Here is a 25,659-nt window from a genome sequence, read left to right as displayed (position 1 = left end):
TCCATTCAACCTTGTTTTTTTATGTTGTTATACCTTGAAAATATAACATGTAGCACATCTTATATGTTTGTTTAAATCATAAAATAATCAATTTTATTTCCAGATCTTTACAGATTTGTCATGACTGGCAGAAGCAACCATCCTTGTCACGGGTGAATGTGCTAGAGCAGATATCACACACTCGTGAGCTGCTGACACTGTCATACATTTATTCTCAGCCATGTTCCATAATTCCAATGACTGCAAAATATGAATGAATCAAATGAAAAAAAATATTTTCAATCATGTGATATATTGCAAAACATGTTCCAATAAGTTTTAAATAAGGATGCTAGAAGATTTAGGTAGTTAAAATTGAAAGTTTTACCCTCCTTTATTCTAAGAGAGTTAGATCTGATTTGATTCTTCTTTGTTTTTTCTATTTTTGCATTTATTTTGTAATCAGGGTAATGTATACAAAACAAAGATAAGTTTCTTCGCCTAAAATTACAATGTTTATACGGTGGAATTGTGGTCTTCCACCATCTGCCATTGATAACACTAGTTGTATCAGCCTAGTTGCCAAAGGAAACTACTATACGCAAGGATTTAATTTATGTAGGTATTGTGGAAGGGTATGACATGATGTAACTGCCCACTGCAGTGTGCTTGTATTGTACTATGAAAAGCAAGGGAGGGATTTGGTCATAATAGGGAGAGTGAAAACATCAAGATGAGTATGAAAGATCTTTAGAGGAGAGCGAGAGAGATTTCTACCAAGGCCTGTATTTCTTTCTCTCCTGCTTCTAACTTCTAAGTTATCACTAAATAGTGTAAATAGTGTTATCAGTGGCCGGAGTTTATGCATACTGCAGTGATAACGAACTCTCAAAAAACCAGTGGATAGATAAAAGCAACATGAATGTCCTCCCACATGAGTCCGGTCTGCTTGAATCGTAGGCACTTTGACAATGCTGCCTTTAATTCAACTTCTTAAAGGGGACAAAGATCAACTCCGACATAGGACTAGTGTCATGTGATTCATTAGAAACTCTAGCATCCATAAAGGGGGCTGTTAAGCGGGAAAAAAAGAATGGGTTTTATTTGTTTGGCTAAACTATTCATTTGATCCTTTGATCCCTATAGTTGTCCTCATGTTAAGTTTCAGTTCTTAAACGAGAAAACTGTATGTTTACGTTAAGCTTTTGGTCCAATTGCTAACACCAGAGAATGTAGAACCGTTACAAAATCTTTCTGACAGGGATAAACTACCTCAAAAAACTGTGTAGCAACTAAAACATACAACAATTTCCTTGTACAGACTAGAACTTAAAATAGAGACAACAGTCGGGACCAAGTGAAAAGTTTAACCTATACTGTTTTATCTCCAACAAGTTTTATTTAGTGATGTAGTCAAGTTTCTTTCATATATCCTCTCCTTTCACAAACTTAACAAAGTTTAATTCCCTTCAGTTTAGTTCTCACAGCTTGATAACCCCAAAAAAAATTACCCCTGTATCCTACATTTTTTTTTATCAGCAAAGTAACATGTATTATAATAATAAAATAAGTACAAGTGGTACTATTATATTTACACTGTTGCCCTACTATAGTAAACACACAAAGATTGTTGTAAAGAAAACAAATATATATATATATATAAGCAAATAAAACAATAAAAAGAGCGAAAAGGAAAAACATACAGCATAGTACACAAATATACCTGGTATCCTCCGATAACCAAGAGAGTGGAGTAGCTTGGGTGAAAAACACAAGAATGGAACATGTTTCCACTGGAAGTAAGTTCATGAATGCATTCCCCAGAGGCAAGTGACCACACTTTGACAGATTCTTGACTCACAGATGCCAAGTAATCTCCATTTGTATCCCAACAGACACAGCGTACCTCTGCAGAATGTCCCTAAAAATACATCAAATTATAATTATTACAAGATATTATAATGAAAAAATAGGGAATTATTATTTTCTTTAGATTTATTTAGCTTGGTGCCCTTGTTTACACCTGTAATGTGTGTATCTGCCTGTCAGTCTCAACATCAAAGAGAGACACAACACTGCCACTTGCTGCAGCCAGAAGGTGACCAAGCCTTGGCTGAAACCTCACCTGTGTAGATCCTCCCTGCTTGATTAATTTAATATGGTTCAGAATTGAGAATAAGCCTAATTCATAATATCTTGGTAGTAAATTTTGGAAGTGACCTTAAAAATACGTGTGGAAGAATATTGACTAATACTCCAGAAGCGAATCTCATTGTTATTGTCACAAGAACAGAAAAGCTCAGTTTTCTTTGGGTGGAAATCAAGGGACACCACATGTGAAGTATGACCACTATATGTATGTAAAGGGAAGGTTGGCTGCAAAAGTAATAGTCAAAGGTAAGTCACGGTAGCATGTAAACAACCACTTAAAATATACTATTGTTTACAGTGAAAGGGCCATAAGATTTAATAACTAATTTCATGTAGACTCCACCAAATGATAAAACTTTAAAAATAAAAACAATATATTTCATAAAGAGCAACACATGCCTTTCATAAAAAGATTTATCCTTGGCGTAAAAATTAAAACTTCTAAAGGACACCCCAACATACAACAATAACAATAATCAAACCAGATCCTACTATAAGTTTGGACTAGGGGTTCAAACTTAAATCTTTTGGAAAAGTGGCAACCTGTGAAGCACAGACACGCCAATAGACTGCCACTTCAGTGTGTCGGAGGCATTTCTGACGTGGACACGACAGAGACGCGGTGTCCGACATGGCCCACTTTTCGGACACGGCCTAGCGGACTCGCCTCTTCCTTTTTTTTCGTTTGAAATTTCATTTAACAACAAAATTGCAACGCACATTTCAACTGCTCAGTTTTCAATGTGCTTCTGCCTTCTCGTTTACGAAACCACGATCCACCGGTGCCGTTTGAACTCCAACCAGCTTCCGTCCACTGTCCTTCACCAGTGCCGTCGTCGGTGCTGTCCACTGTCTCGCAAGCAGATCACAACTTGCACCGTAGTTGCACAATTCGCAATGTAGTCGCAGTCTCGCAGACCTTGCACCAGACCATGCCGTCACATGACTCGCACAGTTGCACCACTGCACCAGTTCGTCACACCAGGTTGAACCATGCTGTTGCAACTTGCACAGTCACACGACTGCACCAGTTCGTCACACCAGGTTGAACCATGCCGTTGCAACTCACATAGACGCACCAGGTTTCTATGTGCGTTGGGTTCGAAGTTTGAACCCGTGTCCATGTGCAAAGGGTTCCTTCCCCTGTTTTTTATGTGCATTGGGTAATGGGTAACTTGGGTTCCTTACCCTGAATAAGTAATGATAATTTTTCTTTATAGTATAGTCAGTTTAATATATGATAGTTGAGGTTGTTATTAGCATCATTTTTATTATGATGGTATGAATGCATGTTGATATGAATTTATGATAATAAAAGGGACATGCCGTTCATTTTTCAATGAACTAGAGTTAGAAGCTGAATTTTTCAATGATGATGACCGAGGAAGGGGAAGGGATTAGATAGATTTACCATTTCCTATTTTTGTGAGGTTCTTTATTATATTGGTTTCTCTTAGATTTTTTGAATAGTGGAATATCATGCCTGTTAGTACTTTATTTTAAGACTTATTATTGTATGAATATATAAATCTTATTGTCATGTTTGATCATATTTAGTTTTTTGTCATGTTGATCATATTTTATATAAATCATATATATATATAAGAAGTTTAGTGCGGGATCAAACAAACAGATAAGAAGTAAGAATGATAGGTCTGCAGATAAGAAGTCTCTCTCTCTCTCTCTCTCTCTCTCTCTCTCTCTCTCTATCTATCTATCTATCTATCTATCTATCTATATATATATATATATATATATATATATATATATATATATATATATATATATATTGTGTCCCTATGTCCTATGCTCTCTATTTTAGCCGTATCCCCGTGTCCGTGCTTCATAGGTGGCAAGCACAAGACTAAGCCAAAGAAGAGCTCCAACTTCCAAAATATAACTTTCCAAAAACACTAGGGCTTCTCTATTACCAAATTTCCAAGTTTACTAATCATTGGTCAAGAAATAGAGGTTTTAGTGAAAGCTGTCGTTGGAAGGTCCCACATCGTCTACCTCAATTCTTGGTGTGCAACTTATATATCTGTTGGACAACTTCACTTAATACTAATTGGTTTTAAGATGAAATCTAATATGGTATTAAAGCCTACAATCTATCTTGGTAAATCGCCTAATTTCCTATTCTAGCAAGCATCTATGGAAGAGGATGTTGGAACATCCCACATTGCCTCCCTCAATTCTTGGGATGCAACTTATATATCTATTGAGCAACTTCACTTAATGTCAATTAGTTTAAAGATGAAATCTAACATCTTTGCATCTTGGCTTGCACAATATCTCTTATTTAGTTAGGCTAAAATATGTTTTAGGCCCCTGATAAATTAGTGAATTTTGTTTTGAGTCCCTAATAAAAGAAAATATTTTTAGTCCTTGATATTTAGTTTCAGTCCTGGGTTAAATAACGAATTTAGATTTTAGTCCCTAATAAATTTTGTTCATTTTGTATTAATCCCTTTGAAAATTACTTGATAGGGACTAATAACAAATGAACAAAATTTATTAGGGACCCGAAACAAAATCCACTAATTTATCAAGAACTAAAAAAGTCTCAAGGACTAAAGACAATTTTTGTTTTATTAAAGACTCAACGCAAAAAAAAAAATTCTTAAGGATCCAAAACAAAATTTGTTAATTTTTCAGGGACCTAAAACATATTTTAGCTATTTAGTTATTTATAGTATGATTATAATCAACCAACAAGTTAATCACTATTGGGAAAAATCCAAGTCCCACATTGGCTAAAAATAAAGTCAAGATAGAATATATAAGTGAGAGACAACCCTTGCCTCATGAGCTAGCTTTTGGGGTTGAGTTAGACTTAAACTCATTCTTAAGAATCTTTAGTAGTCACCATAATTACAGTCAACTACCTATTTATAAATGTGCAAAATATTTTAATAGTTTAACTACTGGTAAATAGGATCAAGGTCCTTAATTTTGGACACAATAACTAATGAATTATATTTTTCTATGAATCTGTTGGAGCTAGGCCACCATAGACAAATAATTAAAATCAAGACGAATACAATCTCTTTTAGTTGACTACTAGGAAACCTGAAAATAAACTACCCTTTACATGACATAAAATGATATCATGTTAGTAACTGTTGAGAAAGAGGCAGAGAATAGAGAACATATGTTGAAAACTGTGAAGTACACCAAGGACTCCATTAACAAAATTACATATTGAATACAATATAAGGATATCATATAATGATCACAAGGGAGGGGATGTACTTATTCCAAGAGTATTATTAAACTTCCACTTAAACATTTTATCGAAAATGAATTGGATAAATCCAATTATTAATTGAGTTTTAAGTGGATCAAGTGTATAAAACTTCAAAAAGAAAGTTAAAAACTTGTTTGATACTTTATCAATTAACTTCATTTTAATAGATACTATCTAAAAATAAAATATAATTAAATGTCGGTTATAAGATTAGATACCTACGAATGTTCTTGGTATAAGTGATAATCAAGATAATATCAAAAGATTCACATTCTATCTTTTAAAAAAAACCATATTAAGCAAAGTAACTATTCGAGACTTACTTACACTTATTTGTGGAGTAAGTGGGTTCTTTCATTTTTCAAAATTACTATATTACTATATTTTCACAGTAACAAAAATTATAATCCCCGTGGATAGGGGATTACATTTAATAGAAAGCAGATGTTAGTCTCATACCAAGGACATACAAGGAAAGGTCTGCATTAACAGTCAAAAGAGAATAACAAGTAAAAAGGAATTTACATCTGCAGCATCCCACAGCCGCACAGTTGTATCAAACGAAGATGTTGCCAGCTGAGTTGAATTTGGTCTGAAGCGAACATCAGTAATAATAAGACTGTGTTCCTCCGGAGTGCTTTCTGTTTGCAATGTCTCCATGTTCCACAGAACAACCTAATAACAAACAATAGGTCACCAATCAGGTATATATTCTACACATAATGCATATCAGTTTTTATGGGAGGGGGGAGCAGCTGGAAGCAAGGAGGAAGGTTTTGCAGAGATTTGGAAGTTGAGGATTCCCAAAAAATATGCAGTATTTGCGTGGAGATTGTTTAAAGATAGATTGCCAACAAAGAAAAATTTACAGAGGAGGCAAGTGCAGATTATGGAGTTCTTATGTCCTTTTTGTGGCAACGTGGAGGAGGCATCTCATTTATTCATTCACTGCACTAAAATTCAGCCTATTTGGTGGGAAACTTTGTCGTGGATGAATATTAGCAGTGCTCTTCCTTTAAACCCTCGCTGCCACTTCCTTCAACATTCATTTGTCCAGGTGGCTGGCATAAGGGTTAAGAGATGGCAATGCTGGTGGGTGGCTGTGGTATGGTCCATTTGGCAAATGCGCAATAGAATTGTATTTTCAAATGAAAGCTTCAATGGAAACAAGCTGATGGAGGATGCAATGTTACTAACCTGGACCTGGTTTACAAATTTTGAGAAAGATTTCACAATTAACTTCAACCACTGGTCAAGTCATATTCGACAAGGCTTTTTGTATCACTAGAGGGTAGATTTTTATTGGGGCTTTAGCATATGTATTAGCCATAATATGGTTCCTAATTAAACTGTATTAGTTTTTTCTAAGGAACCATATCTATGGGTTCCTATCTATGTACAAAGTACCTCTGGTACTTCATCACTATTTACATAATGAAATATATATATATATTTTTGCCGATAAAAAAAAAAAGACAAACAATAGGATGAGCATCCATATCTTTAACACAAATAAGGGTCAGTTCACAATGGGGGGAGGAATGTATCACACACTCAACTTTATCTGTAAAATTCTATAAAGGTTTTTAATATGTTTTTAGTTCATGTTATTATGGTAAATGTGGGTTTAAGTCCTTAAAAAGAATTCTGTAGGTTTCGGTCCTCATAAATTTAATTATTTTAAATGGTTTTATCATTATTTAATGATGATGTGACATGTATCTAGACATGCCACATCAGTAAGCATTCTGAGATCATGTGAAGTGACATGTCATGTCATCAATAAATAGCAATAGGGACCATTTTCAAAACTTTTAAAACAGATAAGGACCAAAACCAACTAAATATCTTTTTGGAGGACTATGATCAAAATTTGCTATATTTGCAAGGACAAACAAACATATTAAACTTCCTATAAATATTTCCATCCTAATCTCTAAAACCAATTTACAAGACCATTGTTTTGGTATAGAACAGTTTTAGTTAAAGGAAATTATCGGATATTGATTGAATCAGATATCATGGGTATTCTATCAATGTGGTCAAATGGCCAGATTCTTTATTTGAATAAATTATCAAGGCTTAAATATGTATTTGATCTCTCATATATACCCAAATTTTCCGTTTGATCCCTGATAAATTTTTCCTTCGCATCTACTCTCTCATATTTGAAAAATTTTGTTTGACATGTCCATTAAATATTTAAGAACATGATTTGTGGCGATTCAAAAACAACTTGTATTTGTTTCAAAATTAAATTTACATTTTCTGGTGGTTAAAAACCACCAAAATCAATTAAAGTATAAATAAATAAATCAAACATTGAGAAGGTCCTCTCACTCTCCCTCCTCTTCCACGACCACCTCCTCCTCCACACCACTGCCTTCAACCACTCTCGCGCCCTTTGTGTCTCCGCCAGTGTCAATCCGCGGTGGGCCCCCACTTCTCAATATTTGATTTATTTATTTTTTACTTTAATTGATTTTGGTGGCTTTTAACCGCCAGAAAATTTAAATTTGAAACAAATACTGACAGTTTTTTAGCCCCCACAAATCGCGTTATGAAATATTTAATGGACACGTCATCACTTAACTGACGGTAGGGATCTAAAACAAAATTTTTCAAATATTAGGGAGTAGATGAGAAGGAAAAATTTATCAGGTATCAAACGCAAAATTCAGATATATATCATGGATCAAAAACATATTTAAGCCAATTATTAATTCAGCCAACAATATGATAAGTTCACCAAATCAATTGGGTATATTATTTCTTTTTATTTTTCTTCTTCAAAATCTTTCTCATTGTGGATTTAAACCTGAAGAACCCCCGGAATAAGACCACAAATGCATAAAGCTATCTTTTCTCATTGAATATAGCATCTTACTAAGGGGAACAAATTTTCATTATATAGAAACCTGTGTATAAAAGACAAGACAAAACCAAAAAAAAACTTAAAATTGTTTTTCAAGGTTTTCTTGAGACAGACTAATTTATTCAACTCAGAAGGAGTAATAGTCAGCTAATAGATGCTCTATATTCAGTACAAAACAACCATTCATCAGAATTAATATGATAATGATAGAACTGGTTCAGGTAATGAATGAATTTCGATTATGATTGGTGCTTCCAACACCTAACAGCTTACACAGTGAGTTTGAGACCTCACCACCCTCCTACTTACTCGATATATCCCCTTAACTAATTCTCCCCATTCCCTTTTATACTCTACTAACTAATTAATCAGTTAGCTGTACCTAACTGCCCTACTCCTACCTCCTACTATACACTTTTCCCCACTTATTAATGTTTCTATCAGATAGCAATGCCCATATAACTAAATGGTTGAGAATTCAATCATTATGTACCCTATTCTTCTAAATATATGTCTAATTACAGCATAAGGAAGAATGTATTGCATTAGAGGCTGCTTATGCTCTTAGTATTGATTCTTGACATTCAGTATATGGGACCAAACAAAGGAAAGACACATGGATACTTAGGCTTTTCATATTTTGCTTACAACTTAATTGAAGGGTGTTATTCAGTCTTAACTGATAAATGTTGGCTCTTATCCCAACAGTTATATGATGCTGAGAAGAGTAAACATTGTGTTTTTCTCCAATGGAATGGGACACCATGCCTGTTAAAATGACATGATATGCCCGTAATATAAGATTTCACATGTGGTACGACCTAATCAGATAAAGCGAATAAGCCTTGTATCAAGGCAAAACATGAAGTTGAAAGAAAATAATAAAAATGACAAGGATGAATAAATGCCTAATAGGAGCAGGCAGTTATCACATCAATATGGAATCACTAACTGCAGCTTATTCGTGTGTATTCAAAATTTGAAACGCATCAAATAATTTAAAATAAGTGATTAATCTTGTTAACTTTTTATAAGGGAAAAAAGGAAGATCTTTAATTTACATTTCACTAGCAGATATATAAATGGTTCTGTTAATGTCTTATAACTAGTTTCTATCTTCTTTAAAGCTATTGAGCTAAAGAACAAAATCCATTCTACCTTCTTGTCATGTCCAGCACTAGCTAATAATTTCCCATCTGAAGAGAAATGACAGCAAACAACTTTGCTGTTGCTTTTGCGTATAGAACCAACTTCATCAAAGGAAAAGCCTGAAGTGGAAGCAATATAGCCAGCAACCTGGTCAATGGAATGGTTAAAATTTAAAGATCCATAAGAACATTAGATTACCTTTTGAAGCATCTGTAGCATGCTCAGAAGGGTTCCGTTTCAACGTGCCAAACAAGTCCCTTCCATCACCATCATCCTGTGAGAGAAATGATTCCACATTGTCCTCTAAGGAGCCAACATCTCCAAAATGTTCCATGTCATCCTGCAACTAAAAGGATATAAATTATTATAGAAGAATGAACTGTAATTTTCTATTGTTTGAAAAAGGTACAATGGTGTGTATAGATAGGGTTACAAGACTGATTTTGTACACTAATTTAGAGCTAAAAATCAGGAACCAAGATCCCTATAATTGTTGTAACTAAGAAAGGAAAGAAATAATAGCAAATCCTAATTATAACTGTACAATCACATGATTCTGTCTAATTTCCGCAATCATCTACACTCCCCCTCAATTTGGGTGATAGATATCTATCATTCCCAGACTGGTTCTAATGTCCTCGTATGAGCGTCTTGGAAGAGCTTTAGTTAGGATGTCTGCTGTTTGGTTACATGATGAAACATGGGTAACAGCTATAATGTCTTGGTCAATTTTTTCCTTAATGAAGTGTCTATCAATCTCTACATGTTTTGTTCGATCACGGTGAACTAGATTTTTGGCCATGCTTATGGAAGCTCTGTTGTCACAGAGTATCTTCATTGTAGAGTTAGTGGGAATCCTGATTTCTTCCAACATCCTCTTCAGCCAAATTCCTTCACAAATGCCATGTGCCATGGCTCTTAGTTCGGCTTCTGCACTACTCCTGGCTACCACAGACTGCTTCTTGCTCCTCCAAGTTACCAGGTTCCCCCACCCAAAGGTGCAATAACCAGTAGTTAATTTCCTGTCAGATGCAAAACCTGCCCAATCCGAGTCTGTATATACTTCAATGCCCTTGTCTGAGTTTTTCTTGAAGTAGAGACCTCTGCCTGGGGTACCTTTGAGGTATTGTAGGATTCTCCTCACAGCTTTCTCATGAACATCTGTAGATTTGACATATGGCGACTTGCCATACTTACTGCAAAACCAATGTCCGACCTGGTATGTGTCAAGTAGATTAATTTTCCAACAAGACTTTGGTACCTGGTTTTATCAGTTGGAGGACTATCATCTTCGGAGCTATTCTGGTTGGCTGGTTCTATAGAGGTGTTGGCTGCCTTGCACCCAAGCATCCCTGTTTCTTGAAGTAGATCTAGGGTGTACTTCCTTTGAGACATATAGATCCCATGCTTTGTTCGAGCCACTTCCATCCCTAGAAAGTACTTAAGTTGCCCCAAATTTTTTACCTCAAATTCTCTAACCAGAAAACTCTTCAAGTGATCGATTTGGTTATGGTCGTCTCCCGTGATTACAATGTCATCCACATAGACGATAAATAGTGTTATCTTCCCTTCCAATGAGTGTTTAACAAACATTGTGTGATCTGAATGACATTGGGTGAACCCTTCTTTCTTGTCAACTCGGGTCAACCTCTCAAACCAAGTTCTCGAAGATTGCTTAAGACCATACAATGACTTCTGGAGTTTGCATACCTTATTTGAGGTGCTGGCTGCTTCACAACCTGAAGGAATCTGCATGTACACTTCCTCTTCCAACTCGGCGATTAGGAAGGCATTTTTGATATCTAGCTGGTGCAAGGGCCAATTCAGGTTTGCTGCCAAGGACAAAATAACCCGAACTGAGTTGAGTTTAGCTACTGTGCAAAGGTTTCTTCATAGTCCACCCCATAAGATTGGGTGAATCCTTTTTCCACTAACCTAACTTTGTACCAGTTTATACTACCATCAAAATTGTACTTGATAGTAAAAATCCACTTGCTTCCAACTGGTCTCTTTCCTTTAGGTAGAGTAGTGATCTCCCAGTGTTATTCTTTGCCAATGCTTAAAGCTCCTCATTCACTGTTGCAGTCCATTCAGGATGTTGGAAAGCTTCCTGAATGTTTCTAGGGACGTGAGTGCTATCAAGCAATGCTACAAAAGCCTTGTATCCCTGTGATAATTTTCCATGGGACATATATTTTTCAATGGGGTGTTGAGTGCAGGTTCTCACCCCTTTTCTCAAGGCAATAGGCATATCCAAGTTACTTGTATTAGGATGAATGGATTCAGAGATGGGAACAGAGTTACCTATGGGAATTTCATTTTCAGGAGCCTGGTCAGATTCATGGCTCTGCATTGGAACTGTGATTAGCTATATGACCTTCTGGTTTCTCCTTTTTCTAACGTAAACCCTCCAGTTTTGGTCTTGACTCCTTGATTGAGCTTCTTCTGGTTCCGTAGAAGCAGTTTCTGTTGGTACCGCTGATACAATTTCTTCAATCTCCGGTTCTGCGGGAGCAGTTTCTGCAGTCTCCAAAGGTGCAACCATCTCATCCTATTTTGAGTCTAAAAGTAGGAATTTTGTCATGTCAGTCAAAACTGGCATCTTCTCCCCCTGAATGCCAACTTTGGGATAGTAAGGCTGATGCTCGAAAAATGTCACATCCATTGTATGATAGAATTTTCTGGTTGTGGGAGAGTAGCACTTATACCCCTTTTGGTGAGGTGAGTATCATGTTTTGATGGACTTGGGATCAAGTTTACTACGATGCCGGTCTAGGTTGTGAACAAAAGCTGAACAGCCAAACACTTTCAAGGGAATTGAAGTGACGATTTTGCTGGTTGGGTAGGTGGTCTGAAGGACTGTGTGAGGGGTGTTGAAATAAGGACTGCCAATCACATGAATTAGCTTTGGGTTTCTTATTGGAATCTTTAACCTGAAGGAGATAGAGCCCATCACATTCTTCAGCACTGCCAATCGTCTTCCCCGACCCCAAAATCTGAAAAACACACACATTAGGGGAAAATTTAGTGACACAGTTCAAATCGTTTGACAATTTGCTGATGGACAGCAAGTTGCAGTCAAGTTTGGGTACATAAAGTACTGAATTTAGAATGATATCTTCTGAAATCACAACTGAACCTTTACCAACAACTTTTGAGAGTGTACCATCTGCTATCCGAACTGTAGAGTGATCATAACATGGAGAATAGTTGTCAAAAACAGTTATGTCTCCAGTCATGTGATCTGAAGCTCCAGAGTCTACAATCCAGGATTTTCTTTTCCCTTTAGAGGTGTTTAAAGCATGTGAAAAATTACCTTTCTGGGCTACTTTTGCTGTACTAGTAGGTTTCCCTGTGCTCAACAAGGTTTGTTGGAGAAGTTTCTGCAGGGCTTCCATTTGTTTCCTGCTGAAGGGACTTGGACCAGAACTTACCTCTCCTTCTTTAGAAGTGTTATAAGTTGTGTTGCCTCTGGTTTCCTTATTCCGGAATGACTTTGCATCTGGTGGTTTACCATGGATGTCCCAGCAGGTTTCCTTGGTGTGGCCTAGTTTCCTGCAATGATCACACCAGGGGCGGTTCTTCTTTTGTAGTGGACGGGTCTGATTCCCTCTTGCTGCCAATGCTGAGTTTTCAATGTATGGGGCTGGCGCAATGTTCCCCAGCATAAATTTTCTTCTGCTCTCTTCTCTTCTTACTTCTGAGAATACTTCTCATAATTTTGGAAGTGGTTTGGTTCCAAGTACTCTTCCACATACTTCATCAAGGTCCCTATTAAGCCCCAACAGAAATTTGTAGATAATGTCCTTTTCCACCAGCTCTCTGTATTTCTTCTTGTCTTCTGGACAATTCCATTCTATTTCTTCGTAGGTATCCAATTGCCGCCAGTATCTACTCAAGGTGTTGAAAAATTCAGTGACCAATTTTTCTCCCTGTCGCGGGTCATGGAGCAGGCTCTTGATCTCAAATATGGCAGAAGTGTTGTCAATATTTGAGTATGTCTCCTTCACCGCATCCCATATCTCCTTTTTTTTTGGAAGGCAGAAAATATATATTATTAATCAGAAACACAGCAGCACCAGAGGTACTGCTGGTAACATATACATAAGTACAAGACACCTATTGTGACACCCTCCAAAACAAGATTTGAGAAAACCCAACACTGACCCCACCACATAGGATAGATATGTTCAACCCATATTAACCAAAATATTCCACAAGGTTGGAAGACCAGTGGTTGAAAGAAGTACTAAACTTTTTCTCTCTGGTCTTTAACCATGGCCATGCTAGGAATAAAGCATCTTCCATCACTTTGGAAGGTTCAAAGTGATTGCCCTGAAATATGAATAAATTCCTATGCTGCCATATGGAGCTGGTTAGTGCAATCCACCATCCACACCATCGAGTATGATTTTTCCCTGCTCCAAAGTCATCAAGAAATTGGGCAAAGTGAGTTGCTGGAGAAGCTGAAAGTGGTCCTACCATCTGGTTCCACCTCATGGATTCCCACCATAGTCCTCTGGTCAATTTGCAATTGAAAAACAAGTGGCCAGCCTCCTCTTGGTAATACCCACAGAGAGGACATTCATTTTCCTGAATGGGCACATTTCTTCTAAGGAGGTTATATCTAGTGGGCAATCTATCTTTGATAAGTCTCCAAGAGAAAACTGCAGCCCTTGGGGGGATATTCAGCTTCCAAATTGTCTTGAAGATGTTGGCCTCTGGAATTTGTCTGTTATTGGTCATTAATAGTCTGTAAGCTGACTTAGTGGAATACACACCAGAAGGATCAGCTTTCCACACCATGATATCCTGCAGATGAGGCTGGATTTGTGTAGTATTAATTGCTTCCATAAAAGCCACAGCTGTATCTTGTTCATGGTCAAATAAATTCCTCCTCCACTTTAAATCCCAACACCAGTGGCCCTGAGAGAAGCTTCCCATGGTCGAGATGGTACTATTCTGCTGTCCACTAATCAGGAACAGCTGATTATACTGCTGTTCAAGATTAGAATCAACCCCCAGCCATTTATCTTTCCAGAATTTAATTTTATCCCCAACCCCTACCTTTCATACCATCTGTTGGTGAATAGAGCTGAACTCAGGCTGCTGATTTAACTTTCGGAGGTCCCTCCACCATTGGGAATCCCAAGCTTTGTCTCTACCATTACTGAGATCTGACCAACCTCCATATTTGGATATTAAGATTCTGGCCCACAGCTGATTCTGGTTAGAGGATAAGGCCCAGATCCATCTACCCATCAAGGCTGCATTAAATCTAGAAATATCCTTGATCCCAAGTTCCCCATCCTCCTTGGGAAGACAAATCACATCCCACTTCACCCAAGGAATTTTCTTATGCTCTTGAGAACCCCCCCACAAAAAATTCCTTTGCAAGGACACCAATTTGAGAACTACTCTTTGTGGAATCTTGAAAAAAGATAAAAGATATATGGGTAGGGCAGTTAAAACAGAGTTGATCAGGGTAACCTTCCCAGCCATTGATAGAATTTTCTGATTCCATTTAGATAGTTTAGCTTCATATTTGCTGATCAGAGGTTCCCACACCAAGCAGCTTGAAGACTTAGCCCCAATGGGGATGCCCAAATAGTAGAAAGGGGTCTCCATATGGCTGCAATTCAAAAATTGGGCTGCATCATGAACCCAATTATTCTCATCTCCAAAAATCCCAACTTGACTTTTTGCAAAATTAATCTTCAGTCCAGACGCCATTTCAAAACCCCTAAGCATGGCCTTCAACACAATTACATTGTCCCATGAAGCTTCACCCACAAACACTGTATCATCTGCATGCTGCAGAATGTTTACAGGCTCATTTTGCTTCCCTACCATGTAACTTCTGTACAGACTTTTGGTTGTTGCTACCCTCATCATTCCAGTCAAACCTTCTGCCACTATATTAAAAAGCAAAGGGGCTAGAGGATCCCCTTGTCTCAAGCCTCTAGTGGGAGCAAATTCCTTTGTAGGGCTGCCATTTACTATGATTGATATGGTGGCTGATTGCAGACAAACAGTGATCCATTTTCTCCATCGACGGCAGAAACCCAGCCTATCCAACATGTAATCCAGAAAAGACCATGAAACAGAATCATAAGCCTTTTCAAAGTCCACCTTGAACACAAAGACTGGCTTCTTACTCCTTTTAGCTTCCTCAACTACCTCATTGAGAATCAAAGTTCCATCAAGGATGTGTCTATCCTTTATGAAAGTTGATTGTCTTTCATCAATGAGGCCAGGCACCACTATCCTCAGTCTATTTGCCAATAGTTTGGCTATTATTTTATACATACAGCCTATGATGGAAATGGGTCTATAGTCATTAAATGACTGAGGACGATTTGCTTTAGGAATTAGGGCCAAAAAAGATGCATTGCTGCCTTTAGGAAAGCTACCATGAACATGGAATTCATCCACAAATCTCCTGAATTCTGGTTTTAACACCCCCCAAAATTCCTTGATAAAATTAAAATTGAATCCATATAGCCCAGGGCATTTGTCTCCTCCACAGCTCCACATAGCTTCTTTGAGTTCTTGGTCTGAAAAAGGGGCAATCAGCTCCTCACTTTGACTGTGAGTAATCATTTTGAATTGAACCCCATCCAAAGTAGGTTTGGAGAAATTCTCCTCAGTGAATCTACTAGCAAAAAATTTAACAGCTTCATCCTTGACCAGTTTAGGTTGCTGAACCCATACACCTTCAATGAAGATTCCTTGGATTGCATTATGATTTCTTCTGAAATTTATGGTTTTGTGGAAATAAGCTGTATTACTGTCACCTTCCTTGAGCCACTTAGCCCTTGATTTCTGTCTCAAAAGGGATTCACCATTCTTTGATACTCTTTGTGTTTGAGTCACCAATCCATCACCCTAAAGGGCTTAGGACCCCAGTCCACCATATCTGTTTTCAAAATAATTGGGCAGTGGTCTGAAAAATCCCTTTGGATTACATGCTGTGAAGAATCAGGCCAATGAGATAGCCACTATTCTGAAACCAGACACCTGTCAAGTCTACTCTTCACAGATCCATTGGGCCTAAACCAAGTAAACCTGCTACCAAAGCTTTTAATTTCCTGGAGTTCCATGTCAGATATCCAATCATTGAAACCAGAAATGTCATATGTGCCCACAATCCTTTGAGATGAGCCTATTCTTTCTTCCTGACTTCTAATGCTATTGAAATCCCCAAGGAAACACCATAAACCCTCAGGGTTAGAAGCTCTTAAGAGTCTTAACTGCCTCAACTTTTCCCACATAGCTCTCTTCCCAGCAAGGTCACATGGGGCATATACATTGACAATGAACAGCCTCTAATTATCCTTAGTCCATCTCCCTACAAGCATTAAGAAATTTCTGCCTTTCACCCTCCTGTCCACCTCAAAAACTGAGTTGTTCCACATGCAAAGCAGGCCACCAGATGTGTGGACTGAGGGAACACTGTCCCAAGAGACATTAGAATCCCCCCATATGGCCTGGCAGATAAGCTTGTTAAAGTTCTCCTTCTTTGTTTCCTGTATACACACAAGATCCACCTTATGCTTTAGGTTGAGCTTTCTAATAGCAGCCCATTTAATCCCCCTGCCCAGTCCTCTGCAATTATAGGAGAGTATTATCATGATTAATAATACATGAAGTTCATGAAGTTCTCCCCAATTGCATTTGTCATGGTATTGAGAAGTCACAACATCACCAAACTGTTTTCCAGTTGCCATTTTTGAAGGTTGGGATCCCCCTTTTCTGGTTGTTTGGGGTCACCCGAGAAAAAGGTACAATGGTGTGTATAAATAGGGTTACAAGACTGATTCTGTACACTAATTTAGAGCTAAAAATCAGGAACCAAAATCCCTATAATTGTTGTAACTAAGAAAGGAAAGAAATAATAGCAAATCCTAATTATAGCTGTACAATCAGAATCGAATGATTCTGTCTAATTTCTGCAATCATCTACAATTATCAACATTCAAGAACTAATTATCATCTGTAACTTAAGAAGATTCAGCAGATGATATAGGGACTAAAAAAAATAATGATAAATGCAGAAGTTTTTAAGTCTTGTATTCATTGCCAAATCAAGAATATCACACACATTTACCAAAAATAGTAATATATTTATTATAATTCATGTTCTGAGAATGAATGATAGCAACTGCAGCATACACAATAAATATGTGGTTCAAAATACACCATATAGGAATCATAGGAGACTTAGGAGTTATTAAATAACATCACTATTATATAATTCAAGGATCTTTACCATCAACTGTGAAGCATTCTCAAGCTGTTCTAACTTAATTACTAAGAAAATATTCTGAGTAACAAATCATTAGCCAAAATTGGAACAATACCTGTAGTCTCATAAGAGTACTTTAATAATTAATAATTAGTTTAAAAATCAATACTATATTGTTTTTTCAACAAATGTTTTATTTGGAAGCAAAGTATGCAAGTAGATTATATGTTTCTCACATAATACAAGTTATAAAATTATCAATTTGATTTACCAGCTGATTTGTTGAAGATGCAAGACAGCCCACTCCATCAGTACCATACATGATCAAACCTTTGGATATACCAGCTACATTCTGCAAGTTACCCGTCATAGCAACTCCATCACCGGGAGTATGAGTGGATGGAGTTGATGGCTGAGAATTAGAAGGGCCAAGTGTATTTCCGGTACCAGTACTGTTGGCAGGTCCTGAAGATGTAGGCCCCTTCCTTTTCCGGTTATTCTAAAACATAGTAGGCAAATGATCATTACATGCAAGAGAAGCATTTAAACGAAAACTGCTAGCCTACATAACTTTGGCAAAAGAAAAAAGTAAAAGTATCCAAAATGTATATCATCTTAATTAAACATAAAATGCCAAACCTGCACCAATTGTTGTGGATGCAAAGGATCTTGTTGTTGCTGGGAAGTGGATTGTTGGATCTGTGCCATGTTGATCTTCATAAAAAATACAAAATAATCATATTAACAAAGAAGAAATGAATTGTTATAAAGCCAAAATGGATCTTATATTAAACTTTTATCAACAAAATTTCCTATAAGGTGGAGAAACAAGCTAAAATATTGTAATTGTAATTGTAACAATTATGGGTTCCTTAATAGAAATTTCTTTAACTTTTCACGTGGCTAGAGCATATCAGAAAAACAAAAACTAGGATCAGTTCTACATCCTCCACCAAAAATCTTGTACTTTAATGTGTGCTTAAACATCTTTTAACATCAAGAGTGACAAGTATCATTCTTTAGGGGAGAGTAGAAAAGACAATCTCATGAAAAAGTAATATAATCTAATCAATTCGGTGGATAGTTGACTAGTTGTTCATATGAAGACATAACCTACAGATCATCCATAAACACAGCAAGACCTTTTAATGCTCCAGACAATAAGCACAAAGTACACTCATTGATTTAAATCATGTAAAAAGTTCTAGCTTTAACACATTCATGTAACATGAAGTCACGCATATAATGTTACCTTAGATGAAGTAGATTGAATTGGAGAGCCTATTGATCCATCATTTGCAATTGATAGACCGTCTTTAGCATTCAAACTTCCCCTAGCTAATCCCCTTAATCGTTGTGGATCCATATCTCCATAAGCAGGTGAATTGCCAATATTTCCTTGTGCCCGAACCTGTGCAAGGATCTGTTGTTGTTGTTGCTGCGGCAAAAGCTGAAACTGATTTGCACTCTGAAGGAGAGGCTTCTGAACTGGTGCTCCAAAACCAGGACGAATTTGATCAATGCCCTAGATCATATTACAGTTCATTTAAAGTGGATCAGATATACTGCTAGATATGTAAACAAAAAGTGAATTCAAGGCTCGTAGCAGAACTTACAGTTAGAGGCCATCCTTTCAATGTGAGACTACCAACTCCCGGATTCAATCCTGAAAAAGGAGAAGAAAGAGAATATTGAAACCAAGCAATATGATCAGCCAAAGAAAATGCATATTAATCACATGAAGCTTATAAAAATTGAAATAAGAAAATGATCTTGAAGATGTAAAACAAACCAATGCATTAACCCCAAACTGTGAAAAGCCATACTAAACTAAACTACCATACAAGGTTGTCAAACTCAAATGTCTATGCAAATTGGTGGAGCTTCCGTAGACTCAACTCATAAAATCCTAAGATTACAAGTTCACCAAAATATTAAAAAAAACCTATTAATGGACATATATGCATAACATGATACTCTTAACACAACAATAATTCAACATTTCAACTTCCATAATAGAGCAAAGTAGCAAATTACAATAAATAGTGTAATGGTATATTAGTATTAAATAATATCAAAATACACAAATGACCAAATCATACATAAATTTATAAAAACATTACTTCCTACTGAAAACATTTCAAAACAGAGTTAATTTCTTCAATTCATTTGAGCCCTAGTAATATGTTACATTAACATTGGCTTCAAATATGCATGAGCAACATAAAACTCTGTTATTGTAGGGCCATTGGGGGCCAAAAATTACATTTGATTTCAAACTCATTAACTCACTTCCTGACTCGAGAGTTCATGTGATACAGCAGTTTAACGAGTTCACCCAACTTTAACCAAAAAAGAGGCTGACAACTAGTTAACTCATTTTTTCTACCTAGACTCACGAACTTGTAAGAGTCTTCAAGTTAACTCGAACATTTGAAGCAATGGTACAGTTGGCGACAGGATCTTCATTTTAGGAGATTTATTCCAGATTTCAAGACATTCATTTATTCCAGATTTCCAGCATTGAAGATGATTCTGTTTTGTAGTGCTAGGAGAATATGGCCTGTTTGATTGTTGTTTTTAAAAACAGCTTTAGCTTTCTAAAATTAAAAATTTTAAAAACTTGTTTGATTACTCAATTTTTCAAAACTGTTTACAAAATCTATTTTTAATTTTCGGTTTTTAAAACCAAAAAACTGAAACAGGTTTTAGATGTTTTGTGATTTTGTTTTCTGTTTTCTATCACCAGCCTTGTACCCCACTGAACACCCATGGCAGCCACAGTCAAGATTTCTTGGTAAAGGTTCTGTTGTTTACTCAAAGGATCTCTTCTGTATGTTCCTAACTAGATTGTAATTTTCAATCATAAGCAGACTGACAAAGGATCTCAACTGTATTACTAAGTTACTACATAATTTGTGTGAATTTCAGGCTTTGGAATGTGCTGGACTCTACCTCCCTCAGTTTGATGACTCCAAGAGTAAATCCAAAAATTAATACTTATGCAGTAGCTTATGTAAGTAAAGGAAAGGAAAATTCTATTATGTTTTGGCAAGACTGAGCCATCCTAGTTTCATGTATTTGGAAAAGAAGCTTCCCTCATTATTTAATAAAAATCATAGAAGTTTCCCATGGAAGTATGTCAAATGGCTAAACATGCTCGAAGATATTATCCTGCTCAACCATATAAACCTTTTTCCTTAATCCATATTGATGTCTAGGGACCCTCAAGAATCAGTAACATAATAACAGGCTATAGATGGTTTGTCGCCTTCATTGATGATCATACAAGAGTCACGTGTATTTTTCATGAAAGAAACATCAGAAGTGGGAAGAATATTTGAAAACTTTCACAACATGGTGCAAACACAATTTCAGACTAGCATTCAGGTATTTTGGACTAACAATGGTCGAGAGTACTAAAACTCTGTTCTAAAATCTTATTGCCAAAAGCATGGAATCATACATCAAAGTTTGTGTGTAGATACCTCAACAAAACGAGACTGCTGAAAGAAAAAACTGACATCTATTGGAGGTCAAAAGATCACTCATGTTGCCCACAAGTGTGCCATCCCAATTTTGGGAAGAAGTTGTGCTTTCTACCAACCACCCGGTTTTTCACTTCAATCCTTCCTACAGTGTTTGAATGTTCAACTTTTATACATAATCACCAGCCTCACTGCAGCAAATTGGATCCCAAATCCATAAAATGCATCTTCCTAGGGTATTCACCACACCAAAAAGAATGCTATTCACCTTCAACCAGAAAATTCTATCACACAATGGATGTGATATTCTTTGAAACCCAGCCCTATTATCCCAAAGTTGCAATTCAGGGGAAGAAAACAATAGCACAAGAAGAATCCCAACTTTTGGAAATTGGAGAGATGGAGACAATCAAGACTAACTCAGAACCTACCACTGAACAAGTAGCACCACCTACCAATGCTCCAGTAGCCCCTACTGCTCTAGTTGAAATCCAAATGGCTGAACCAAGTGAACCAGATTCAGATTCTCCTGGTGCACAAGAAATCAAAAAACCTCATGTTTACTCAAAGAGACAAAAAAACTCGGAAGGGGTTAGAATTTGATACAACTCCAAAGCAAAGTCAAAGAGACTGACCAGACCCTAGAGCTTCTTGAAACACACCCAGGTATCCCTGTACCTTATTTGAAGTTGATCCTTTTAATTCAAAACTGATTGATGTTGATATGCCCATTGCCTTGAGGAAGGGGTTGAGATATTGCACTCAGCACCCTATTGAAAAATGTGTCTTATGGAAAACTATCACAATTCATAGGGCTACAAAACCTTTGTTACCTCTCTTAACTGCATCCAAATGCATAGAGATATTCAAGAGGCACAAGTAACCAAACTTAACTCAGTACAGTCATACTATCTTTGGCTGCAAATCTGGATTTGCTGCTTTACCAACTAAACATTAAGACCTCCTTTCGTGGTGAATTAGAGGATGGGTTGAAAATTCACCAGGGCTTGAATCATCCAAAACTTTAGGCAAGGTGTGCAAGATTTGTAAGTCCTTTACATGTCTCAAGCAATCCCCTTGAGCATTGTTTGATAGATTGACTTGAGTTGTCAAAAAAGGACGGGTTCATACAATGTCAAATGGACCACCCTATGTAAACACTCTTCAGATGCGAGTTCACCTTGTTTATAGTTTATGTTGATGATATAGTCATTATAGGGGATGATTGGGAAACAAATGTGAGGTGGCAGAAGAAATCATGAATAGAGAAGGTAGAGGCAAAAGCAGGGGGATCAAATCCCAATTTAACCACATGGCAGTACAACTTCTTACATGACAGACACTAGTGAATTTCATATGAAGGCTATCAATCCGAAAGCCAACTACGAGTTATTGTTCATTTGTGTGGGAAAATATGGTCACACGGAGAAGAAACAATACGTGGTAGCACAGAGTGGTGCTGAAGCCGAATTTAGGGCAAAGACACATTATATTTACGAAGGAATGTAGCTAAAAAGGATGCTTGAAGAACTCAATATTTCTACAAACTACACTATGAGAGTTCTATGTGATAAAGCTTCCATAAGAATCATCAAGAACGCAGTTCATCAGGACATAACTAAACATGTGAAAATTGACTGACATTTCATTAAAAATAAAAAAGGAGATTGACAATGGAGTCATCAGTTTTGATCATGTACCCTCTTGCATCAAAACTGCAAACATTTTTACCAAAGCACTTCCAAGGCCCACTCATGAAAACATCAGATCCAATCTAGGTATGATAGACATCTATCACCCAGCTCGAGGGGAAGTGTTTGAAACAAGATCTTTATTTAAGGAGACTTATTCCAGATTTCGGGAGATTTATTCCAAATTTCCGGCATTAAAAAGATACATCTGATATCAATTGAGTCTGCTTAATACAGCTAGGAGAATATCCTTTTTAGGATTTCATCTATATTCTTTCCTTTTTAAGTTCGCTGCTATTGGGAAAAACCCAAGTCTGACATCGGCTAGAGAAAATGCCAAGATAAAGTATATAAGTGGGGGCAACCCTCACCCTATGAGCTAACTTTTGGGGTTGAGTTAGGCCCAAACCCATATTCTAAGAGCTACCAATTAAAGGAGAATATCTCCCCTGATTGTTAGACCTAAATTAGTTTACAACTATTGACCTAAATCCCTATTAATACATTTTCCTTGTAATCAATCATTCCTAGTGAAATACAATTATTTTCAAGAAGTACCATGTTTTGTTGCCTGTTTTACATGATATAAAATGGTGGAATTCAAATTTATTTTAAATTCATCTCATCTTTAAATTGATTTTTCCCCTGTACTGATTTTACACCTGCATTTGCAATTCCAGGCTTTGACTGCATTCCTCCCTGCCCGTAAATTGATGAAGGATCCATAGGCAAGGATCTCTGCATGGTACCCATGTTGACTTCAGGTTTGATATCCTGCTGAGGAAAAAAAATAGAAATCGGCATCATAATCTATATAGAGAAGAAACGAAGGAAAGAAAGAAGCAAATTCAGATGAAGACTGAGCAGTAGCACATACAGGTGTTTGCTGAGTTCGAGCCTGGATTTGCTGCAAAGTTGCCGTCACACTTCCTGAATTTCCTTGAACCATCTGACTGTTTGGGAAAAAGGCACAAAATTTATAAACATGAATAAGATTACTATATTTCAAGTTAAATTAAATAAAAGTTACCAATGATATTACCCAGGATGATTTGTTGATTTCAAAAGAGCCATTCTAGCATCTAAAAGTGGTTGGGATGTCTCTGTATCCATGGGGTTGGAGTGCTTCATCCTCTCCTCATACATTTTTGCAGCCAAAGCACTGGCAGTAGATTGCCCAAGCACTCCTTCTGCAGTGATAGCATTTACAGGACCTCCAAGGGGAGGATGATTAGAATCCCTCCTTTGCATTTGAGCTTGACGCATTAATTGCAACTGCTGCATTTGCAGTTGCTGTTGTTCTTTTGCTTTAATCTGTTGTGCCTGCAAGTCATCAAAAAAAGGGAAGACAATTACTCTTACTGTTAATAAATATTATCAATAAACTCTAAATTAGGTGAAAACTTAAGCTATAAGTGAAGGCTCATGGATGATTATCTGGTACCAAAACCAAAGGAAGAAAAGGTAGGTACCTCTAAATATGCAGCAGCAGTCTCAGAATGTTTCTCATTTGTCCTCGCAATAAAAATATCCCAGAAAACAGACCACCACTCAAAAAGAAAACCTCCAGGAGCATCAATTGCTGCAATTGTAGAGTGTTAACTTTAATCAGTTGCAGTATAACTACCTCAAAAATCTCCCCACCCAGGAGATGAACACAAACATTTACAAAACCGTTAGAATCAGGGTATTCCAAAAACAACAAAATAAGGAAGAAAAAAAAAAGTAACCTAGAGCATTAAACTGCCACATTAATTATCTCTCACCTACTGGATCAGGAGAAACCTTCCCTTCTGTCATGAATGCTTTAGCAGTGTTATGCAACTTTTTCTTCACCAAATAATCATAAATATAAACATCAAGCCTAGCAGAAAAACAGAAAGGAAAAAAAAAACACGATATAAATAGTAAGAACTCAAAATAAAAAAACAATAACCATTAAATGCAATTAGTTGCACGGATAAATCAACTCCATTGGCTCCATCAAACATAAACTACTTCACTCACATCTTATCTGCTTCCCAATTACTCTGCGCCATGATTTCCCAGTCAGGCAAAATTAACTGTCAAATTTCATAATACATCAAACAAACAAATTCAACAAAGCCTCCAAACAACAAGCAAAGACAAAATTAACCGAATCACAAAAACTGAAAAGTAACAGAATGCACGTGAATCGTGAAGAAACCGACCTCAAAACGCCGCAAATAGATGGATCAAGCTCGCACATTACCAATCCGAGGATGCATGCACTGACGATCACCACTGACGAGGAATCGAGCTCAATTTCGGAAACCGCGAACCGTGAACAGACGTGGTGTTCGATTCAAGGAAAACGGAGCCACTCATGGAAATCACGTGAATTCCGTCACCTCTGCCACTGAATCGAGGATGAGAGTAAGGGAAGAGAAGAAGAAGAAAAGGAATTAGGGTTCGTGACGCAGTGACAATGAGGACTAGTTGAGTTTTCTGAAGTATTATTATTATTATTATGAACTGGTTCCAACAAGCTTTTCAATTGTGTTGTTAGTTATGGTGAAAGATGAAAGTTTGAATAATGAATGAAGCTTCGAAGCTGAGGCTCGGTAATAAAAACCGAAGCTGGGATGGAGGTTCGGGCGTACCTAGCTTTTCCGTACTGGAGTATTGATTAATACACAGCTTAGCAAATCTAGAGCGAGCGACTTCTGATATTTCGTATCGACCGTTGATAACTTATATGACACGTGGACGGATGATATTGAAAGGTGGTGGTTCCCATTCACTTTGAAGTGTGAAGTATTAACATGTATGATGCATGATCTCATGAGATGCGACTCCAACGTTTT

At 37.0% G+C, this 25,659-nt stretch overlaps 1 protein-coding gene across 5 annotated transcripts; it reads right to left on the bottom strand.

Moving 5' to 3' along the window:
* Positions 1-25,452, bottom strand: LOC100790180 (transcriptional corepressor LEUNIG_HOMOLOG). Of its 5 annotated transcripts, none has more exons than XM_006575096.4 (18): positions 25,024-25,452; positions 24,839-24,894; positions 24,598-24,695; positions 24,304-24,413; positions 23,874-24,154; positions 23,709-23,784; positions 23,494-23,605; positions 19,269-19,318; positions 18,905-19,177; positions 18,292-18,366; positions 17,924-18,151; positions 9,603-9,750; positions 9,414-9,523; positions 5,906-6,055; positions 2,200-2,355; positions 2,003-2,119; positions 1,703-1,900; positions 1-240 (listed from the first exon to the last, which is right to left on the bottom strand). In XM_006575096.4, exons 2-18 carry the CDS (start codon positions 24,868-24,870, stop codon positions 94-96), a joined length of 2,361 nt encoding a protein of 786 aa, XP_006575159.1. In that variant the 5' UTR covers positions 24,871-24,894; positions 25,024-25,452; the 3' UTR covers positions 1-93. The 5 variants fall into 5 exon arrangements, with proteins under 5 accessions (XP_006575159.1, XP_003518997.1, XP_006575160.1 ...); XM_003518949.5 differs by having other exon boundaries at positions 9,603-9,744; XM_006575097.4 differs by having other exon boundaries at positions 9,603-9,744; positions 23,494-23,608; positions 25,024-25,414.
* Between the last annotated feature and the right edge of the window lie 207 nt (positions 25,453-25,659).

The sequence above is a fragment of the Glycine max genome, chromosome 2 (assembly GCF_000004515.6).
Source record: "Glycine max cultivar Williams 82 chromosome 2, Glycine_max_v4.0, whole genome shotgun sequence".
NCBI lineage: Eukaryota > Viridiplantae > Streptophyta > Magnoliopsida > Fabales > Fabaceae > Glycine > Glycine max.
The sequence above is the reverse complement of the archived record's forward strand: the minus strand, read 5'-3'. Positions and strand labels throughout refer to the sequence as shown.

Excerpts from the sequence above, each read along its gene's own strand:
- LOC100790180 (XM_006575095.4), bottom strand. The coding sequence starts at position 24,870 with ATGGCGCAGAGTAATTGGGAAGCAGATAAGAT. Across the intron at positions 24,414-24,597 it reads GGTTTCTCCTGATCCAGTAG|CAATTGATGCTCCTGGAGGT; the intron begins GTGAGAGATAAT and ends CTACAATTGCAG. Across the intron at positions 241-1,702 it reads TGGTTATCGGAGGATACCAG|TCATTGGAATTATGGAACAT; the intron begins GTATATTTGTGT and ends CATATTTTGCAG.